We start from the raw sequence: 20,690 nt of genomic DNA, 5'->3' as shown, positions 1-20,690 counted from the left end.
GCTCAATTGTATCAAAGGCTTTGTAAAATTCAAGAAAAAGAATGAGACCATTTGAATGAATAGAATCAGCATAATTGATGGATAATGCCTAATGGATAAGGCATCATCCTTCGAAGCTGGAGATTGTGGATTCAAGTCCTGTTTGGGTTGTGTTTGTTGAGTTACTTTTAAGTTGTGTGAAAAAATCCTGACTTGTCTACTCAAAGCTTAGGTGTGATGATCTGAGGGCAATAGTTAGCTTCAATTTCTCAGACTTTGGCTTTCAACTAACGGTCTCATGTTAGGTAAATGATGATGAAATGCAAACAAGAAAATAGCTGCAGAAAGGTTGTGATTTCAAGTTAATGAGAGTGGCCTTGACTGGAATTCGAATATCTCAAGACCAGTCCCACTATACGCTAGAACCATACCCCAGGACCAAAGAGACACGAATGTGAATGATTGCAGAAAGAAAATGTTTGTCCATTAGTTCTTATTTTAACAGAATGCAAACTGGCATCGAGATCCTAAAGTGCAGTTTTCCATGCGGTGGCATCTTATTGAAGACATACAAGAGATCCTTGATAGAAGACTGGTGACATGGACCAGTGGCCTAATGCAGTGGTTCCCAACCTTTTTCTTTGGGGCCCCCCCCCATGAACATATACAAACATTGGAGCCCCCCCACCATATAAATACACACGCACGCACACACATATGTACTGTGTGTATATATATATATATATATATATATATATATATATATATATATATATATATGTGTGTGTGTGTGTGTGTGTGTGTGTGTGTGTGCACTCTTAAAAATGATGTGTTAAAAATTTACACAAAATATGTGTTAAACAGTTCGTAACACATTTTGTGTTACTGCAGACACATTGTGTGTTAATATTGTGCTTAAGTGTTTACACAATGACTGTGTTAAACACATTTAAACAGTATGTTGGAATAAAATGCATTTTTGTCTGGAGTCAAATGGCACTGTGTTATGTGTTTATGTAGTTTATTTATCATAATGGTAATATAAAATAAGCATTTGTGAAAATGTGGCTGAAAATTCTGTATTTCGGGATTTATGCTGTGTATTTGTGCACGCGCATGCGCAGTGACGTTCTTTTTCAACCGTCGCTCTCCGGGAGCTCTGTCGGATAATGCACCTCTCTACCTCAGGTGTGTGAAATTAATTAGAATTCGGCTACGATAGTAAATATTTCTTCCACTCTGCGTGAGAATGTTTTGTGTAAGTTGTCCAGGAAGTTATTTTTGTTACTTTTCTTATGTCTCCATGTTTCATACTCCAAATACACGGGTGACTTGGCAACTCGGTCATGTACCATTAACTTTAGCCGCCTAAGCTAACGCATCTGGCGCGTCTTTTGTAAAGCTGCGTTGGCACTCGGCAGAATTGTTAATAATAAGTTACATATTTAAGGTGAAAGACTGACCCTAAATATGTATTGCATTTTGGTATGAGAGTTGCCGTCACTTTAAAATCTCCGGCTTCGCGTCACTTTAAAGCCTCCGCATCACTGACACTGGAGGTAAATTAACGATACCGGACACAATTTATACATCAACGTTTTAATCATGATGTTATTTGATATAAAACATAAGATGCCGCTTTGCGGCAGGAATTTGAACAAGAATCCCTTTCCATAACATTAGTTTGGCGCTTTGTACAGACACCAAATGGCGCCGCTGTGTGAGCAAATTCATAAACAATATCTAACGTTAGCGTTAAAATATGAAGATCTTTATTTTAATCAACATTGCGCGCCATTTTGTGCTAACCGACTAGTCATATACTATTTAAAATGTGCTTTTTATTGTCATACTCATTGTTACATGTGTTTGTTTTCTCATTGTGCTTGTATATACATGGATTTCTCTCTTTTACTTGGATGATGGAAGTCGAGGAGCAAATTACAGTCACTTTAACAGTTTTACACCGAGTTCTTGCAACTGTCTTCATAGACGAAAAGGAAATATGGAGAAAACTATTCACAGTTGGCAGTGTTGGAGATCTGATAGCCTCAGTCAAACTTGAACTGTCTCAACAACTATCTCTTGATCGAATATTGAAATTTGACACAGATTTTCAAGAGTTCATTGACACTGATGTAAATGCAGGAGTACAGGAGCTTGACAAATTTCAAATGTATTTTATTGCAAGCAACACCCCGGACTCATTAGAAAGAAGTGTGCACTTATTACAGGTAAAACATTAATATCTTTCTCCCTTTATATTACTATAGATAAAAGTGAACATTTCAATAAATAAAATGTTTTTGGCATTTCTAGTGTCCTTTAACAGATTCAATTCAGACTGGCACCACAACTAGTTTGGTGACGCTGCTTGAAGAAAAAGCCCCTACAATCCTGAGAGAACATGAAGAGACTAAGACGCTGTCGATTTCCTCAAGAAAGATTCTTGTTAAAGTTGCTGTCAGTGACCTTGTAGAGAAACATGGATTGTGAGTATGGTTTGTTTATTCCACGTAAGGTGTATTTCTTTGCAAATTAATTAAATTACATTTATTTAAATAAGTGATATATTAAAATAAATTCTACATTTAAAAAAAATGTTTTAAATAAATACATTTAACAATCAGTTTATCCCAATCAATTCTAAAGTACCACTGTTTAGTCAGTTTTTTATTTTTGTGAAGGAGCAATTTGTGCAACTGTGTTTTTATTTTTAATTTTTTACTTTTTTTAGCTATCCATCTGGTACAGAAAAGCTGGCTCTAGCAAAAGAGATTGTGTCATTGTTCCCCTCGTTAAGGATTCAGGTGCCCTTTGGGGAAAATGAGGGACATGTAAGAATGTTTTTTACAATATAAACTGAATTGTTTAGGAATGTGTATGCAAGTTGCTCATGTATACTTGACTTTAACTAGTTCTGTTTTTGCATTACTAACATCAGGAGCATTTTTTTGATGGGCCATCGCACAGTGGATTTATTGAAATGAGATTACGTAACATCAGACGGAAGCTTCAACAGAGCCAGCGGGTGTACAGTTTGAAACGTCGTCATTGTACACCGCAACCTTCTTTACCAAGTCCAGATGAAACTGTACCAAGTGAGTAGTTGACTCTGATAAAGAGGATGCGACCATCACCAGAGAATTCATCATCAATAAAGACTGCAATCAATCAAACCTTCAGTTACCGAAGGAGATGGATAACAACAAAATCCCCAACTGTTGCTGAAATCTTCAAGGAATATCCTAGATTTCTTGACATGCCAGCTTTGGTAATAGACATGCTTAACTAAGACAGAACTTTACACAAACATTTTTCATAATTGTAATATTAATATTTCTTTGTTTCTGATTTTCTTTCTTTCTTTCTTTGAAGATGGACATTGAATTTTCCAAGCTCACCGATGGGAAAGAAGACTTGTTTATCCGGAAATGGGAAGGGACGATAATTCCAAGACTCAAGGAAATAGCATCCTTGGAGAAGAAAAATGACATCAGACACTTACTGGAGAAGGCTGAGAATCAGCATGATGGTATGAGTTTCAGCCAAAATGTCTGTTGCATGGGCATACTTTTCTAAACATAGTTTAAATGAGAAAATTTTATGTGAATATTGATATTCTATTAAAGATAAAGTATTAATTTCCAAAAAAATCTTAAATTCTTTTTTTGCATGTGACCTGTATCTTCACTTCAAGATGAACTGTGTTACACTATGTTGAAGATCCTTATTCATCTTCTTCCACCCACTGCATCTGGGAGAAGTTTTGCTGGGAGTAAATGCTGTGTGACTTCTGCTGTGTCCTACCTGTTGGAGCAAGTGCCGGTATAGTTTTTATTGTGTTAGCTTGTGATAAATAAAATTGTTTTTAATGGAGCAACATTTTCTAATGCTTTTCATTGTTTCATTTTTGAAGGCTGGTACCAACGTTACATCTTTGCTCGCTGAATCCATGAATGGGACCCTGAAGTCAGCTCAGCCGCAGTTGGTTTCCATCGGTTCTCTAGGACATGGATCCCAGAACGTAATTGTGGCAAAGAATGACTCTTTTGCTCTTCCACTTGATGTTGAAAGCCTGACCTGTGCTGTAGACAGACTTTTCAAATTCTACTGGCTGTGCAACCTTCAGTATCCATGCCAACTGTCTTCTGTTTTTTCTTTTTTTGAGTATATATATGACCTGTCTTTGTCCCAGTCATCTTGCAAACGATCAAAGGTCATGGAATTGATTGCTAAGGTGCAGTCTCGTACCTAATTGAAATAAGCATGTACACCTGTCCAAAGTGTCTTCAAAATGATTTTGTTGAAACAAAGGGGTTAATTTGGCATTTAAGGGAAGTGCATGCACTCTCTGATAGTTACAACCTAACTTTAATTTGTAGTCAAAATGGTTGCCCAAGAACTTATCATAATTTCAATTCCTTTTTAAAACATCTGAACAGAGATCATTTTAAAACGAATTCAGGCCCTTCTGACGAGTCAGGACATACAAAGAACTTAGATATATCCTATCAAATTGATGAAAGCAGAATAAATAATTTTGAGGATAATGTCCAAATGTCTAAAACAGAGCTAGTTCCTCAGAGCAGTTTAAACCTAAAAGACTTTTGCTTTTGCTGCCAGCATGTATGCCTCTTCTAATGTAACTTATACTGATGTTCAAAAAAGTATAACCTGCACAAAAGAAGTTATTGATCGTACCTTAGGTCATTTGCAAGAAAAGACTAATACTTTACTTAAGAACTTGGCAGTTCCGCTAGATAGTGCTGAAGTTCAAACACTTGTGAAGGATTTCGACAATGCTAGAAACATGTTTGGCGACATAGATACTACATTTAAACTAACTAAGTACTTTTCTGACAATTTTTCCTTTGAAAAACCAACAGAAGTGTTTCTTGGTCACAGATTAGATTGTCTTAGAAAGAATGGGGGGAAAAGCCAGGTGCTTGTGCCTGTCACATGTCAGTACATCTCAATAATTAACACAATTAAATTTTTATTTAGTTGTGACAAAATGCAGAATATGTATATGCAGTCTTGCGGTGAACGAGATACAATGCATGATTATTGTGATGGTGCTTAATATTCTAAACATCCTCTTTACCGAAACCATCCAAATGCATTACAAATTCAGTTATACTTCGATGATTTGGAAACAACTAATCCTCTTGGATCTAAAACAAAGATTCATAAAATGGGGGCTGTTTGCTTTACGAAATGTGCCGTCAGAAAAAAATTCTGTACTTTCCAATATCCATTTATGTCTCTTATTTAATTCTATTGATAAATACATTTATGGTTTTGACAAAATTTTAGAACCTCTTATAACAGACTTTAAAGAAATTGAGCAGAATGGTATAGAGGTCAAACTACACGATAAACATCAATTACTTTTTGGAACAGTCTGTTTGCTGACAGCGGACAATCTTGCCTGTCACTCACTCTGTGGCTATGTGGAAAGTTTCTCTGCAAACCGATTTTGTCAATTTTGTCTAATTGACAAATCAAGTTCCCAGATTATTTTTGATGAAAATAATACAGAGAGACGTACAAGGGAAAACTATGCATACCATGTACAACTCAATGATGCAAGTGCAACCGGTGTCAAACATAACTCATGCCTAAACAGCCTACAGTATTTTCATGTCACTGAGAATATTGGTGTAGACATTATGCATGATGTGTTGGAAGGAGTCGGACCTCTTGAGGTCAAATTGATGCTGCGGCATTTCATTTATGAAGAGAAATGTTTTTCTCTGGAACTTTTAAATGAAAGAATAGCAGCTTTTAACTATGGCTATGGAAATCAAAAAAATAAACCTAGTGTTATTGTCAATCTGAGGACATCTGAAAATGCTATTAAGCAGACTGCATCACAGATGTGGTGTTTACTTCTAGTCTTGCCTTTTCTGTTAGGTGATTTAATTGACACACAGAGCCCACACTGGCACCTTTTCCTAATGTTGAGGGAAATTTGTGACATAATTTTTGCACCTGTTGTGTCAAAAGGGCTTGATGTCCATCTTAAGCAGCTAATAACTGATCACCATACACAGTTCAAGATTCTTTATCCTGAAAGGAATCTAATTCCTAAACATCACTACATGACACACTACCCGAGTATCATGACTTTATTTGGACCGCTTTCAAAGTTGTGGTGTATGAGGTTCGAAGCCAAACATCACCCTCTTAAGCGACATGCCCAAGTTGTTTGCAACTTTCGTAATATTTCAAAAACACTGGCTCATAAACACCAGATTCAGCAAATGCACCAATGGAAATTAAGCTCGAAACACAATTCTGAGATGATTGTACCAAATGCTTTTCCAGTTGTAATTGCATCTTTGTATAAGGGTGACAAATTGCTTGACAAGCTTAAGACAGATACACATTTTGAGACTCTTACTTACACCAGTTCAATTCATGTGAGTAATAATATCAGTTTTTTGGGGACAACATACCAGACAGGATCTGTTCTGACTTTAAAAGCAGATGAAAGGGGAGAACCATTATTTGGTGAAGTTATACACATTATTCCCCAAAGTGAAAGAGAATGCGCACTTATGTTTCTGAGAGTTTTAAGAGTTAAGTATTTTGATGAACATCTTTTTTCCTTCAGTGTCATCAGAACAAATGATTTTGACATGGCTTTGCTGCCTGGGGACTTAATAGATTACAGACCTCTAGACATTGTGACATTTTGCAATCAGCAGTATGTAACTCCTAAATACAAAATTTTGTTTTAAACATGTTAGTGGTTGAAACTTTGGTAACACTTTATAATAACTACACTATGAATCATTTATTAAGAATTAGCAAATAGTGAATTTATTTTTTTTTAAGCATTAACTCTACATTATAAGACATTAGTAAGCGGTTCATAAATACAATTACAAATGCTGTATTCTTGACTTATAAGTACATTTATAATGCGCTTAACAATTGTACTTTTATACTTTGCTTCTGACTAATTTTTCACTACTAAATTAAGGACTGCATTATTTACAAACCATTTGTATTTGAAAGTTTGAATTATGAAACTACAATCATTAAGCACATTATAAATGCGCTTATAAGTCAAAAATTCAGCCTTTTGTGGCTGTGTTTATGAACCGCTTACTAATGTCTTATAATGTAGAGTTAATGCTAAACAAATAGTGAATTAACTATTTGCTAATGCTCAATAAATGATTTATAGTGTCGTTACTATAAAGGGTTACCTAAATGTTTAAGTGTTTTGACTAGATTTGACAATGATTTATTTTGTTAAGACAAGCATCTTACATGTAGGTGAATGCATAAACGTTGTGCTATGGTTACTTATTTCTTTCACTAGAGAATTTTAAAAAATGTATATGTTGGAAACTGTTTCATACATATTTGACAGTTTATATGGCGTGTGTAACAGATACAATTTCAATTTAATGAATGCTTTTATAAAGTGAGTTTTTATGTTATACAATGAATTGTTTGTACAATGAAATGCTGTAAAACATTTAAATGCATTATTTTCATGTTAAAAAGGAAAAAATAAACAGTATGTGAACAGTGTTTAATGTTTCCTGTGAGATTTTGTATATTAATTTATAATATATTTTACATTCAAAATTATAAAAACTGAATAGTAACACACAGTTGTGTTAAATACATACAATAACAACACATCTGTGTGTCAACTTATGCTGCACATTAATGTGTTACATTAAATGACACATTTTGTGTGTTAAACTTAACTCAACATGTGTTGTCCCTGAGCACACTCAGGACATGTGTTGAAAATAACACATGTTGTGTTGTTTTCAACACATTCGTTTTTAGAGTGTGTGTGTGTGTGTGTTTGTGTAATATTAATATATATAGTAATATGTATAGAAAATATATTAATTAATCAGTTTTAACTTGTCTTGGCCTTCAATAAAACCAAAATCTAGGTAGGCTTTGTCATACTGTCTAATCTTTTTCTTCGCCTCTGAAGAATCACTGCATTTATGTTTGTCTGCCATTTTTGTTTTGATTTTGCCTTTACGACACGTTGACAAGCACATTGCGCGAGTGAGCAAAATTTAAATAATTATTTAAAGTTATTTAATTATTTTCACTATTATGTTGAAATTTTAAGCATGTGTTTAGATTTTTTTTTTTTTGGTACTTAAAAATACATATATAATAGTACACAGCAAATTTTAGATAGTAGATTTAACTACCTTGGAGTTAAAATTAACACTCCCTCAGAGTTTATATGGGAACCACTATAAGTGTTAAAAATAACACTTTTGAAAGTGTTAACATTGTCAACACCAAGACAGTGTTAATTAGCAAACTCTTATTGTGTAAAATATCTGTTAAATTTCCAAAAAAATACCAGCAGCTGTGGTTGCCAGAACCTTTTTGTGAAAAACATGGAAGTTTTATATAACTGTATAAATTTACAAAATATAACCATATTTCATGAACTAATACATTGTTAATTTTACAAAATCATAGCTTAGTGCAAAAAAATGTAAATTCTTTAGATGCAATAATGTTTTCATGTGTGATTGCAATTAGCAAACAGATTTTGACGGCATTAGTAACTACACAGTTACCTTTAAACAAAAGAAGATGCAGCATAACATCAGATTTTCTCAGTTCATCTTGGACTTGAACAGAGACGCTATTATCCTCCACAATGGTGACACAAAAACCGTTTTGCTGTTTTTCTTTCTTTTTTTTTCATTTTTAGATTTTACGGAAAAATACCAGCAGCTGTGGTTGCCAGTAATCTGCTGTTTTTAACATTCATAAATTCAGTTTACAGAATATTTCTGTTAAAAGCACATTCAACAGTCTGTATTTTTTATCGATCTCACACTGCAAATTTTAGATTTGGTAGATTTAACTACCTTAGAGTTAAAATTAACACTCCCTCAGTGTTTATATGGGAACCACTATAAGTGTTAAAATAACATTTTTGAAAGTGTTAAAATTTTTAACACCCAGAGTGTTAATTAGCAAACTCTTATTGTGTTAAATATCTGTTAAATGTATGTCAAAATACTGGCAGCAGTGGTTGCCAGTAATCTGCTGTTTTCAACATTTTACATTCGTAAATTCAGTTTCCAGAATATTTCTGTTAAAAACACATCCCATAGTCTGTATTTTTAATTCGAACACACGTAAGCCTTAAATTCCACAGCAAAATCCTCACTAGTGTCCTCACTACAGAGGGCTGAACACTCAGACAGTGATGAAGTTATTGAGACAATTAAGTGTCTAATTAAAGGAGGATTGAGAATTGTTGATGAACAACTGTTAACAAGCAGAATCACTTAAGGACAGAAAAACACAAGCCAAAGATGAAATAAACTCAGAAAAAAAACTCTAAATAAAATAATAATCAATAAAAATAAAACAAATTACACAATAAAAAATGTTATTTTTCAACATCTTTAAAAAAATTCTCATTACATTAAACAACTTATCATGGAGCTTCACCTATTACTGACCTTTGACTTGATTTCTGTCATGTGAACTAAAGCTCTTAATGAAATTTCTGTTGTTCATTTAAAGTCACCATGATGGAGGACAGAGTCTACTTTAGTCAGGCTCTTCAACTTCTTGCTATAAATGTCTTTTATTTTGGCTGCTATAGTTAGTGTTAATTACACTATTTATACATTGGCATGGAAAGCCGAAAGAAAATTAATGTGTCAGTCTTTAGAGATTTTCTATGATAACATAGCCATCCTTTCCTGCTTGTTTTCTAATTCAATATCATATTAGTTATGTGTGAGAAATAAATAATATACATAAATGAAACCACTGAAGCTCCAATAATATAAAACAAAATAAACCCAATATTTACAATGAGAATGTTTGATCTATGGCAGAACTTAAAAACACACTGACATCAACAATTAGTCTTTGAATCTCAATGATGGTGACAAACAAAAAAATAAAAATCAAGTAAAAAAACACTCTAGTGAAATATCACCTCCCAAAAACAACACAAAATAAAGGAAAAGAAAGAGATTGTAAGAACATAAAGCTGCATAATTAATTAATGCTGCAATGCATGCTGGGAGCTTTGTACTATGCTGGCACCCAGCATGCATTGCAGCATGAGCTATGCCGCTTTTTTTTTTTTTTTTTTTAGCAACCACGGTTGAGGTTCATTTGTTGATTCTTGATGTCTGTGTGTTATATGAGTAAGCTGGAGCTTGAATGTTTAGTGCATGACACTCTAATTATTAGTTGCATCCTAATTGTTGAATCTTCTCTGAAAAGCAGCAGACTGCCTGTATTATTGTCCCTTCAGTTTTATATATAAACTATATTTTTATATTTTTATTTTTATGAATCAACTTATTAAACACCTAAAATTATATCTATAACAATTAATCATAAACAGTCAAGTTTCTCTTGATCTTTCTAGCTATAGCTAATGAATTTTAGAAACACAGCTATAACAGTCAGGGAAACGTTAGGCTATAAGAGTAAAGCTTCAAGAGCTCAAATAAGCAGCCTCTGATCTCCATGATGGTGAGGTCAAATGAAATATTTTTAATAAAAAAAATATAAACCTCTGTTCATTGTCAAATATTCTTACAGAAATGAAGCCAAACTGTAATCAGTGAAGCTGCTTATGCTATTATTTAATGGAGTTGTTTAATCCTCTGTTTTAATTCAGTTGGTTTGGTGTGAGGCTGTGTCTGTAGTTTTATTTCTTCCTTCAATTTCTTATTCCTTCAGTGATTGTGCTTGTTAACAGCAGGTGTTCAACAGCCGGTGTCTGAATTCACTTATTTGTGGTCATTCCCTCTGTCTAGTGGACTAAACTAATTGACTAATTTAAGGGCCAGGTGAATGAGGGTGTGGCGAGATTTCAGACACTCTGATTAGTTTCTCAAACACAAGGGTTTTCTACAAACGTAGATGCATGTTACTCTGTGTGACAAGGAGGCAAATCAGCTTCTAATGCTGATCTAACTCTAGAATTTTAACACTTTACTCTGAATTACCTCAACACTTGAAATTTAACACCGATGAATTTGCTGTGTAGGGCTGCTCGATTTTGGGAAAAATCATAATCACGATTATTTTGGTCATAATTGTAATCAAGATTATTCATAACCATTGCCAGTTAGTCAAAATTATTAGCGCTCCTGAGATTTATTTTTTTATATATAAATATTTCCCAAATTATGTTTAACAGAGCAAGAAAATTTAACAGTATTTCCTATAATATTTTTTCTTCTATTTGTTTTATTTTAGCTAGAATAAAGAAAGGTTTAAATATTTTGAAACCAATTTAAGGTCAATATTATTAGCCCCCTTAAGCAATAAATATTTTTGATTGTCTGCAGAATAAACTACCGTTATAATGACTTGCCTTATTACTCTAATTAAGCCTTTGAACTGCACTTTAATCTGAATGGTTGTATTTTGAAAAATATCTAGTAAAATGTTATGTGCTGTCATTATAGCAAAGAAATCAGTAATTAGAAATGAGATGTCAAAACTATTATGTTCAGAAATAAGTTAATAAAATATTCTTTCCATGAAACAGAAATTGGGCAGGAAAAGGTTTGTTAATATTCAAGAGGGCTAATAATTCTGACTTCAACTGTATACATGCAGTTATTTTCCACCCTGCAAAGGAAAGAGAAATAAATACAATAGAATAAAAATATGAAACAAACTGTGCTTTAAGCATCTTCACTGTAAGAAAAACACTTTAGCTACAGCAGTCCTTCAGTCAAGAGCAGCGAGGGTTTTCTCGTTATGTTTGTTTAATAATGATAAAAACAGGCGGCAGAAGGATTTTAGCGCGGTGTATCTTTAATGGTTTCTCTTTCACGTCTTTTGATCCTCAACTCGTTTGTTTATTACACAAATGAGGGTTAATGTAAATAATCACTAAACACCGCGTTTTGACACCTATTTGACCATTAAAGCGCTCACGTTAAGATGACTAGATGTCTGCGCTCCTCTGCTCGTCTCAGTGTATGAATGAGAGTGAATGCTGACCGGCCGCACGCTTCTGACTGCGTGATCGTGCTGCACACACACATAAGCTCTTTCGCGCTTTTAAGAGCAACACGTGTACAACTGGAACGTGGCAAAATATGATGCAATAATTATTTATCTCGATTAATGCTTTTTTATAATCGTTTGAAACCGAAATCTAAATCGGATTTTCGATTAATTGCAAAGCCCTTTATAATAGTGGAGCATTTTTATGCCTTTTTCTACCTCAATACTTATCCTCTCCCGCGCCCCTCCTGTAGGTTGGGAACCACTGGCCTAATGGATAAGGCATCAGCCTCCGGAGCTGGGGATTGTGGGTTCAAGTCCCTCCTGGGTTTTTCTTGAAGGTCTCACTTCTACTTGGGAGCAATGTTTGGTGGATGAAACACAGTAGCTGTGAAAACCTTCTTGAGATTTGTTTGCTTGTCATTAACTTCCTTCATTGTCCTGGAATCATACTCCTAGAGCAATGAGCCCTTTAGGAGCACTCTGCAGTGCCACAAAAAATTTTTGTGAAACTGGTCCAATCTACTTTTTGTTCATGCTGTTTTTGTTACGTGTGTCAGCAACTCCCTGGATTCATATTACAGTTCACAGGTAGTTTAAAGCGGCTCTGTGGCCTAATGGATAAGGCACCAGAATTCAAAGCTGGGGATTGTGGGTGCAAGTTCTACCTCGGTTGTCTTTGATGCAGTCCTTTTTAAGTTGGCTGTGCAGCACAATCCAGTGTGACCTTCAAAAAGCTAGGTTCATACCCTTAGGTCAAAAAGACATGACAATGGAAAACTCTTCAGAGAAGCTGTTTTGTCATTAGGTGTACACACCAGATCGTCTGAATGCAATATGGTATAGGGATCCTAAAGTGCTGTTTTCTGAGTTACAAGAAATTCCTGAGCCATACAACAGATATGGCAAATGCTAGTAGTGTCCTGAGGGATAAGGAATCAGCCTTCGAAGCTGGGGATTGTGGGTTAAAGTCCAATTTTGTTGTGTTTGTTGGGTTATATATAAATTGTGTGGAAAAAATGCTGACTTGTCTCCTCAAAGCTTAGGTGTGATGATCTGAGGTCAATAGTTAGCTTCAAATTCTCAGACTTGCTGCACACATCAATTAAGGTTCATCCAATCTTGCTCAAATCTCACTGTCACGTTAAAAACCTAAAAGGTTCTGCTAAGCTCTGGTAATGTAGATCTTGACTTCAAGTACCCCATGGCTTTCAACTAACGGTCTCATGTTAGGTGGATGGTGATCAAATGCAAACAAGAAAATAGCTGCTGAAAAGTTGTGATTTCATGTTAATGAGAGTGGCCTTGACTGGAATTTGAAACTCAAGACTAATCACACCATACCCCAGGACCAATGAGACACGAATGTGGATGATAGCTCAAAGAAAATGTTTGTCCATTAGTTGCACACATCTTATTTGACGGAATGCATACTGTCATTCAGATCCTAAAGTGCAGCTTTCCATGCGTTGGCATCTTGTTGAGTCCTTGAAGGTCTCACTTCAAGTTGGGAGCAATGTTTGTTGGATGAAACACAGTAGCTGAGAAAACCTTCTTGACATGTGTTTGCATGCCATTAACTTCCTTCATTGTCATCCTTATTACCTGTTATGAATAAAAGGGTAATGAGATACCTAACGCGAATGGCCATTTTGAATCCTGCATGGTGCCTACAGAGAAGAGACTGTGTAAAAACACAAAAAAGGTGCTTACATATAAAGGTGGTGCGTTGATCAAGATCCATAAGCAAATCTAACAACCGAATCATTGCCGCTACTTTTTTGTCTGTATAATTGTACATGTTAGACTAATTCAGATCAGAAATCCACTAAATGTTCATTAACTAAAGTCACAGCAAAAGCTGCTACAATCAACACACAAACACCAAAGCATCACTGCGATTTCTGTAACAGACATAGGGATCGTCTGGGATTTGAACCCGGGACCTCTCGCAACCAAAGAGAGAATCATACCCCTACACCGAAAACCCCTTTCAGAGCACTCTGCAGTACACACCAGATCGTCTGAATGCAATATGTACAAACACAAAAATGGTGCTTACAAATGAAGCTGGTGCATTGTTCAAGATCCATAAACAAATCTAACAACTGAATTATTGCCGCTGATGTTTTTGTTATGTGCGTCAGCAACTCCATGTATGCATATTACAGTCCCCAGCCAGTGAAAAAGGCCCAGTGGTGTAATGGATAAGGCATCAGCCTTCGAAGCTGTGGATTGTGGGTTCGAGTCCCACCTGGGTTGTCTTTGATGCAGTTCCTTTTAAGTTGGCTGTGCAGCATAATCCAGTGTGACCTTCAAAAAGCTAGGTTCATACCCTTAGATCAAAAAGACATGACAATAGAAAACTCTTCAGAGAAGCTGCTTTGTCATTAGGTGTACACACCAGATTGTCTGAAAGCGTTAGAGATCCTAAAGTGTATGTATGGTGGATGAAACACAGTAGCTGTGAAAATCTTCTTGAGATGTGTTTGTGTGTCATTAACTTCCTTCATTGTCATCCATATTTCCTGTTATGACTAAAAGGGTACTCTGTGCTTACATATAAAGCTGGTGGGATTTTCAAGATCTATAAACAAATCTAAAAACCGATTTACATTTACATTTACATTTAGTCATTTAGCAGACGCTTTTATCCAAAGCGACTTACAAATGAGGACAAGGAAGCAATTTACACAACCAAGAGCAACAATGAATAAGTACTAAAGGCAAGTTTCAGGTCTGTAAAGTCTAAGAAGGGAAGTGTTAGTAGTTTTTTTTTTTTTTTTTTTTTTTTTTTGTACAATTAGTGTGATATTCAAAGAGGCAATTGCAGCTTAGGAAGTGAAGTGGAGACTAAATAGTTGAGTTTTTAGTCGTTTCTTGAAAATAGCGAGTGACTCTGCTGTTCTGATGCAGTTAGGGAGTTCATTCCACCAACTGGGCAGATTGAGCGTGAGCGATTCATTGCAACTGCTTTTTTTGTCCGTATAATTGCACATGATAGACTGATTTACAGTAGGTGCGAGTTCAATGTGGCTCTTACCGCCATGGCATATAACGCCGCCGCTTTAAATGGACAAGCACGAGTTTTTAATGTATGACCGCAGTCTGTGAATATGCTGCCAGGGGGCACAAAGGGATGCGAACGGACAGAAGCCTAGACAGCAGCTGTAAATATGCTTTTGTTCTTATAAATGAAGATGAAACGATAAAACAAAGCATTAAAATTCCTTCATTAATCATTAAACATTTGTTAACATGCTTTATTATCATTGTAAACGTGTTAAGTGCAATGAGGATTCATTTTGTAAAGTAGAATTGAAGAAAAAAAGACAACTAAAATAAAAGCACAAACATTCAGAACAAATAAGTAGGCCTAAATAAATAAATACAGCAGTCTTTTAGCCTTAATAGAAAATAAAAAATAAAAAGAGATGTTGTTTGCTATTTTGATAGGACTAGGACAGTCATTTAATAAGCTTTTTCATTTATATTTTCATTTACGTTTTTACTTACATTTTCGTTGTTGATTACATTTTACTATCTTATTTTATGTCTCAGTTAAATTACATAATAACAAACAGAGAATGAAAAATAAACAAATAACGAAAATAAGCCTAAATTAATATTTATTTAAAGAAATTGCAGCGAAACACTGAGAAACGGTCCGGCGCATGGTCTAAAGAGCTTAAGTTGAATGCTGCTTCATCAAAAGCATAAAAATAAATTGACCTACATCAGATCAGATCACTAAAAGTATAAAAAATTATTTTGCCGCAGGACATAAATTAAGTCCCGCAAGTTTATTTTTAATTATTTAGTTTTTTGTTTAGTTCAGTTTTTTTCCGAAACGTCAATGTTCTCATTTAAAGTATAATTGTTGTTTTGTTTGGTTTCTTACTTGTAGTAATGGCTCAGCATCTTTTGTATTTTAATTTCAATTTCAGTTACTTTGCGTGTGAAATATAATTCGCACATAACCGCGTAAAAAGAAGAAAAAGCTGTCAAAAGTTAGAGCTAATTCATCCAAATTAGCCATATTAAAATACAGCATGTATGTTAATACAGGCAGAGTGTGAATAAACTCAGGGTACGACTAAGATATGCGCTTTCCTTTTAAGGCAAGATTTGCGGTGAACCAAGAAGAGGTTTTACCAATCTGGTAAAAATCAATTTTACCAATGAGGTTTTGTCAATCATCATGCGCATGAGTCGATATGTTGCCTTTTTATAGCCTACACGCTATTATGGTGTATAATAATGTTGTGGTTTTTTTTTTTTTTTGCATGGTAAAGGACAATGCACAGTATATTATTGATGTAAACTTAGACTAAAACTTACCATTCATAAATGTGTAAGAATTCAAGCATGAAATAGCACTTTTTTTAAACTATTACTTTTGCGTATAATCGGAAAAAACAGTCATTTTTTTATTCTGTTTTTAAAGAGAAAAAAAGCAAAATACAAAAATAACAGAATGTTATCCTCTAAAAAGTCTCTAAAACTGAATACTCGGGGATTGTAAGGTTAACACATTGCTTAAAGGGCACATAGTTTACCCCTTTTACCCCAGAAAGCACTTTTTGGTACTCTCTGGCCCATAAAATCTAATCTCATTACGGCCTAGGCACTGCTTGGATTCAAACCCAGGAACTCTTGTTTACTAGACAGGCGCTTTAACCAGCTAAGCCACAGCGTCAGACAGGGGCCTAAAAAAAAATTTAAAAAATTAAAAACCTTAAGCGGTAGCGCTGCATGTGTGAATGTCTTGAAATATTAAAGTCCAATTGGTTAGGCATTACCACACTATGCTTTATAAAGCCATCGTCCAAAGCCCTCTTGAACGAGCAGCGTTCTTAAGAATTTGAGTTTTTTAAGAAACCGACTGCTAAACAGCTTGCTGCGTAAACACTTGTAAATCTTAAGAAGAAGCAACTGTACATTAGGCACTGCTGGGATTTTAACCCAGAAAGTCCTGTTTACTAGACAGGCACTATGACCAGCTAAGCCACAGCACCAATGGTGAAAAGAGGCAAGACGTTTTTGCACAAAGAGATTAAAAAAAGACTGCAAGTCTTAAAACAGCAACCAAAGAGGTTGCTATTTATTGATTAGCAAACCATGTTATGTCATACCTGTCAACACTGGGATGTAAAAATATGGGACAACAATTAGCTTTAAAAAGAAGACATAGCAAACATTAGAAAATATTAACAATAATATAAAATATTTTGCCAATTAAAATCTATGGTCTATACAGAAAATAAATCAAGTTATAAAATCCCATTTATTTTTACTGTATTTAAATATTGATTAGCATTACTACAGTTATTTAGTGAAGAGCAGCAATGTCTTATTTTGTTTTTTGATAACAGAGGTGTCACTGTAATGCCGAGTTCAGACTGCGTTATTTTAGCCCCGATTTTGGCTCGCCGACAGGTTTTGAGAAATCGCCGACAAATGCCTGAAATCACAGGCAAATCGCCGCTCGTGCACGTGAGTGACAATTACACAGTATGAACTATCAAAGACGCGATCTGAGAGAATCGCCGATGAGTCGCCGATGCCTGTGAGATATTTGGCATGCTAAATATCTGGAGCTGTCGGCGATTCAAATCATGCCGTGTGAATTGAGTTTTGACTGAAAATAACATCAGCCATCGCCTACAGCCAATGAGAGAGCAGCTTTCACTTGTGTGTGCGTGTGTGTATACCTGCTGCAGGCCAGCGGGAGGCTGGGGGAGAAGTTAAAAGCTCTCTTTTTCGGTTTATTTGGACCCACGAAATGGAGGAAAAACTAGTGGAGGTTTGACAGGACTCAGGAGCAACCGTGTCTGTTTGACGTTTCATACAGAAAGAAATTAGTTTATTATCAACGTTGAGGAGAAATGGCTAAATCCCTTTAAACCCAGGTGAGCAAACATGTACATGCTCTACCCTATTAAAGGCTTCTTTCTCATTATGTAGTTAATAACAAAAGATATACTACGTGTTTTTGGCTGAGACGTAGTTTGGACGAAGTTGTCAGCGATTCTTCCTATAGTAAAGTCATGCAATGTGAATGTCCCAGTCGCCGATCAATCTTGCAGTGTAAACAAAGCAGCGACGAAACGCTAGCCCAGATAGTCAAACAGTGTGAAAACATCTGTGACACGACTACTTTGAAAATCATGCAGTCTGAACTCGGCATAAGAATGCACAGATCTATAGGCTAATGAAAGCATTCGATTAGTTTAGTAACTGTTTGTGCTCATTTAAGAAAAAATAAAGTTGTGTTTTTAAAAATAATACAAGCAGAACAAACATGTTTACATATTATTAAATGTATGTGTCTGTTTAAACACACATAAATCCCCAAAGTATGCTAAGCTTACGCTCATCTTTAAATTGCATGTACAGAAGCGGATCTGGGAACAGTATATCACACAGAGCACGTCCAGTAGTCAGACTGCATGCATACACCGATTCAGGGGTTGCGTCGATCGACGCACAGCTTTAACAGGAAAAAAGTGAATGCAGACATTTTTATTAACATGCTTTCAAGCCAAAATAAAGCGAAAGCACAATTCTCTTGCACAGCTCTTGTAACTTATATCACATTTGAGATCGGCTCTGTTTTGACAGTACTTTCACTATTCATAGAAAGTTTAAACATACAGGGCAACTACGAGGAAATACTTAAACTTGATGATAGCTGGGAAAACCGGAGAGTTGACAAGTATGTGTCTAGCTAATTAATGGCTTAATCAATCACGGATACAGTAAAATAATCATCTTTGTTGTAACATTACCTCTGTCTTTGTCGCGTTTTTCCTCCTCTTCTTGTGTTTTTTTTTTTTGCCACCCCTGCGCACTAGACTGTTTGAGAGGGTTTGGGACGTTTTGACATATTGAGCATGTTGACCCATCAAAAAAAAATGAACACCGTAGCAGGTACAGTCTAATTATTCAGAGGGGGCGTCTTAGGCGAGTAGGTTTTATTATTATTATACTACTACTACTTAGTAGGCTATGCACTATGCAGTTATATTAATGTGGGCTTATTCTTTTCTGAATTCATACCAACTTGTTTTAGGCATAGTGGAAGTTACTTTTTTTTCTTCTCCCATTTCTGGCGCCCCCCTGGCCGTACTGCGCCCGTAGCAATTGCCTATACTGCCTATGCCACGGGTCGACCCTGCTGTGATTGATAATGTGACATTAGAATTTAACAACTCATTCTTAAAGCCAAATTGCTTAATTTGTGAACTTTTTGTACTTGGGGTTTAGTTGCACTGAAACATGATCTTATGTCTATTTTCTTATGTCATTTTATCCAATACATAAAACTGCCAGGAAAGTTTCTTTATACTGTAGCACATTTTATACACAATGGTAATTCAAAGTGCTTTACATAAAGAATGCAAAACTATTATTAAAATAATCACAAAAATAATCACAAAGAATTAAAAAAATGTTAACATTTTAATTTTAAATTAATTGATTCACTTAACAACAGAATAGAAATTGATTATACAAAAATACAGTGGGGTTAGTTTGGACGTAGCACAGTGCTCATTAAGCAAATACACCGCTAGACAAAATGCTTATTGTGGTCCTTAATGTAAAGTTAACATTATGCCAAGTCTTCACAAATGAAACAACACATGGGAAACGGCTTTAGCTTAAGTAGCTAATACTTAATTATACCTAATACTTAATAACTAAGTAACTAATGCAGCAGATTTACGCCTGTTCTTCTAATATGATTTTGCTATTTAGAGTTTGCAAATAACACTTTTTATGAAATTATGTTATTAAGGGGAAAGTCCGAATGTGCGAATATAAAACCAAATTTACTTCTATAAAAACATGGGAGAAATGTATCAATAATTCATGATGACTGCAACAGTAAGTGGAAAAAAATGTAAAGAAAAAAAACTTTTGCTAAATTATGTTCCTGCTTTTGGAAATATTATTTTTACCCTTTATACAACATAGTACTATATTATTCTCAGTAACCGAGGGTTATTGTTTGAATAAAGTAACAGAAAAGTGTGTAATAAGTGTTTTAATGAAACGTTTTACTCAATTTCTTTTTGTTAATTAAAAGTTGCGCACAATTTTGCCCCAGCCTATGTCAGTGAAGTGAACTTATTAGACTTTATTTAGCTTGTAGACCGTTAAGATCACCAGTTGATGACCAGTTTTTGTCTGTCCCTCGGTCTCGCTGCAAATCAAAAGGTGATAGAGCTTTCTGTGATAGAGGTAAAGTTGGTTTTTCACACATTCGTTCATTTAGAAGTCTCTGTATTGTTTACCATGTTACTTTGACTATTAGATTGGAATGAGCATGCAAGTGTGGCTTGAAAACAACATTGACACTGTTTATTTGATTGTGAACAATGTACTTTGATAGTCATTTGCTGCTAATATGATTTTACTATTTAGAGTTTGCAAATAATACTTATATAAAAAAATAATATTATTAAGGGGAAAGTCAGAATGTGCTATTATAAACCAACTTTACCTCTAAGGCTCTGGAACAGTCTCCCTCTGAACATTGGGATTGCTACATCATTGGATACTTTTAAATCTAACTTAAAGACTTATTTTTACTCTCTTTCCTTTGAGTGACAAATGCATGTTATTTTTTATTTGTATTTTAGTATTATTTTTAAACATACATTTTTTGTATTTTTAATACTAGTTTT

At 34.9% G+C, this 20,690-nt stretch overlaps 4 protein-coding genes across 6 annotated transcripts in view; 3 read left to right on the top strand and 1 right to left on the bottom strand.

Moving 5' to 3' along the window:
- The window catches only part of LOC137489757 (protein NLRC3-like), a 407,221-nt gene that overhangs the window by 181,495 nt on the left and 205,036 nt on the right, over window positions 1–20,690 (bottom strand). The window lies entirely within an intron of this gene.
- Window positions 1–20,690, top strand: part of LOC148682312 (uncharacterized) — a 342,019-nt gene that overhangs the window by 195,232 nt on the left and 126,097 nt on the right. The gene's annotated exons all lie outside the window — the stretch shown is intronic.
- LOC137487276 (uncharacterized protein K02A2.6-like) overlaps window positions 1–20,690 on the top strand; it is a 252,759-nt gene that overhangs the window by 208,839 nt on the left and 23,230 nt on the right. The window lies entirely within an intron of this gene.
- Window positions 2,191–18,722, top strand: LOC108183310 (uncharacterized). The gene is made up of 5 exons (XM_087250577.2): window positions 2,191–2,471; window positions 2,717–3,253; window positions 3,358–3,514; window positions 3,680–3,807; window positions 3,899–18,722. The coding sequence occupies exons 2-5, from the start codon at window positions 3,107–3,109 to the stop codon at window positions 4,235–4,237; spliced, it is 771 nt and encodes a 256-aa protein (XP_087106703.1). The 5' UTR covers window positions 2,191–2,471; window positions 2,717–3,106; the 3' UTR covers window positions 4,238–18,722.

Source organism: Danio rerio, chromosome 4 (assembly GCF_052040795.2).
Source record: "Danio rerio strain M-AB ecotype USA chromosome 4, GRCz13ab, whole genome shotgun sequence".
Classification (NCBI taxonomy): domain Eukaryota; kingdom Metazoa; phylum Chordata; class Actinopteri; order Cypriniformes; family Danionidae; genus Danio; species Danio rerio.
The sequence above is the reverse complement of the archived record's forward strand: the minus strand, read 5'-3'. Positions and strand labels throughout refer to the sequence as shown.

Coding starts and splice junctions, on each gene's coding strand:
- LOC108183310 (XM_087250577.2), top strand. CDS start 3,107: ATGCGACCATCACCAGAGAATTCATCATCAATAAAGACTGCAATCAAT. Junction 3,254..3,357: donor TTCTTGACATGCCAGCTTTG/GTAATAGACATG, acceptor CTTTCTTTGAAG/ATGGACATTGAATTTTCCAA. Junction 3,515..3,679: donor GGCTGAGAATCAGCATGATG/GTATGAGTTTCA, acceptor CTTCACTTCAAG/ATGAACTGTGTTACACTATG.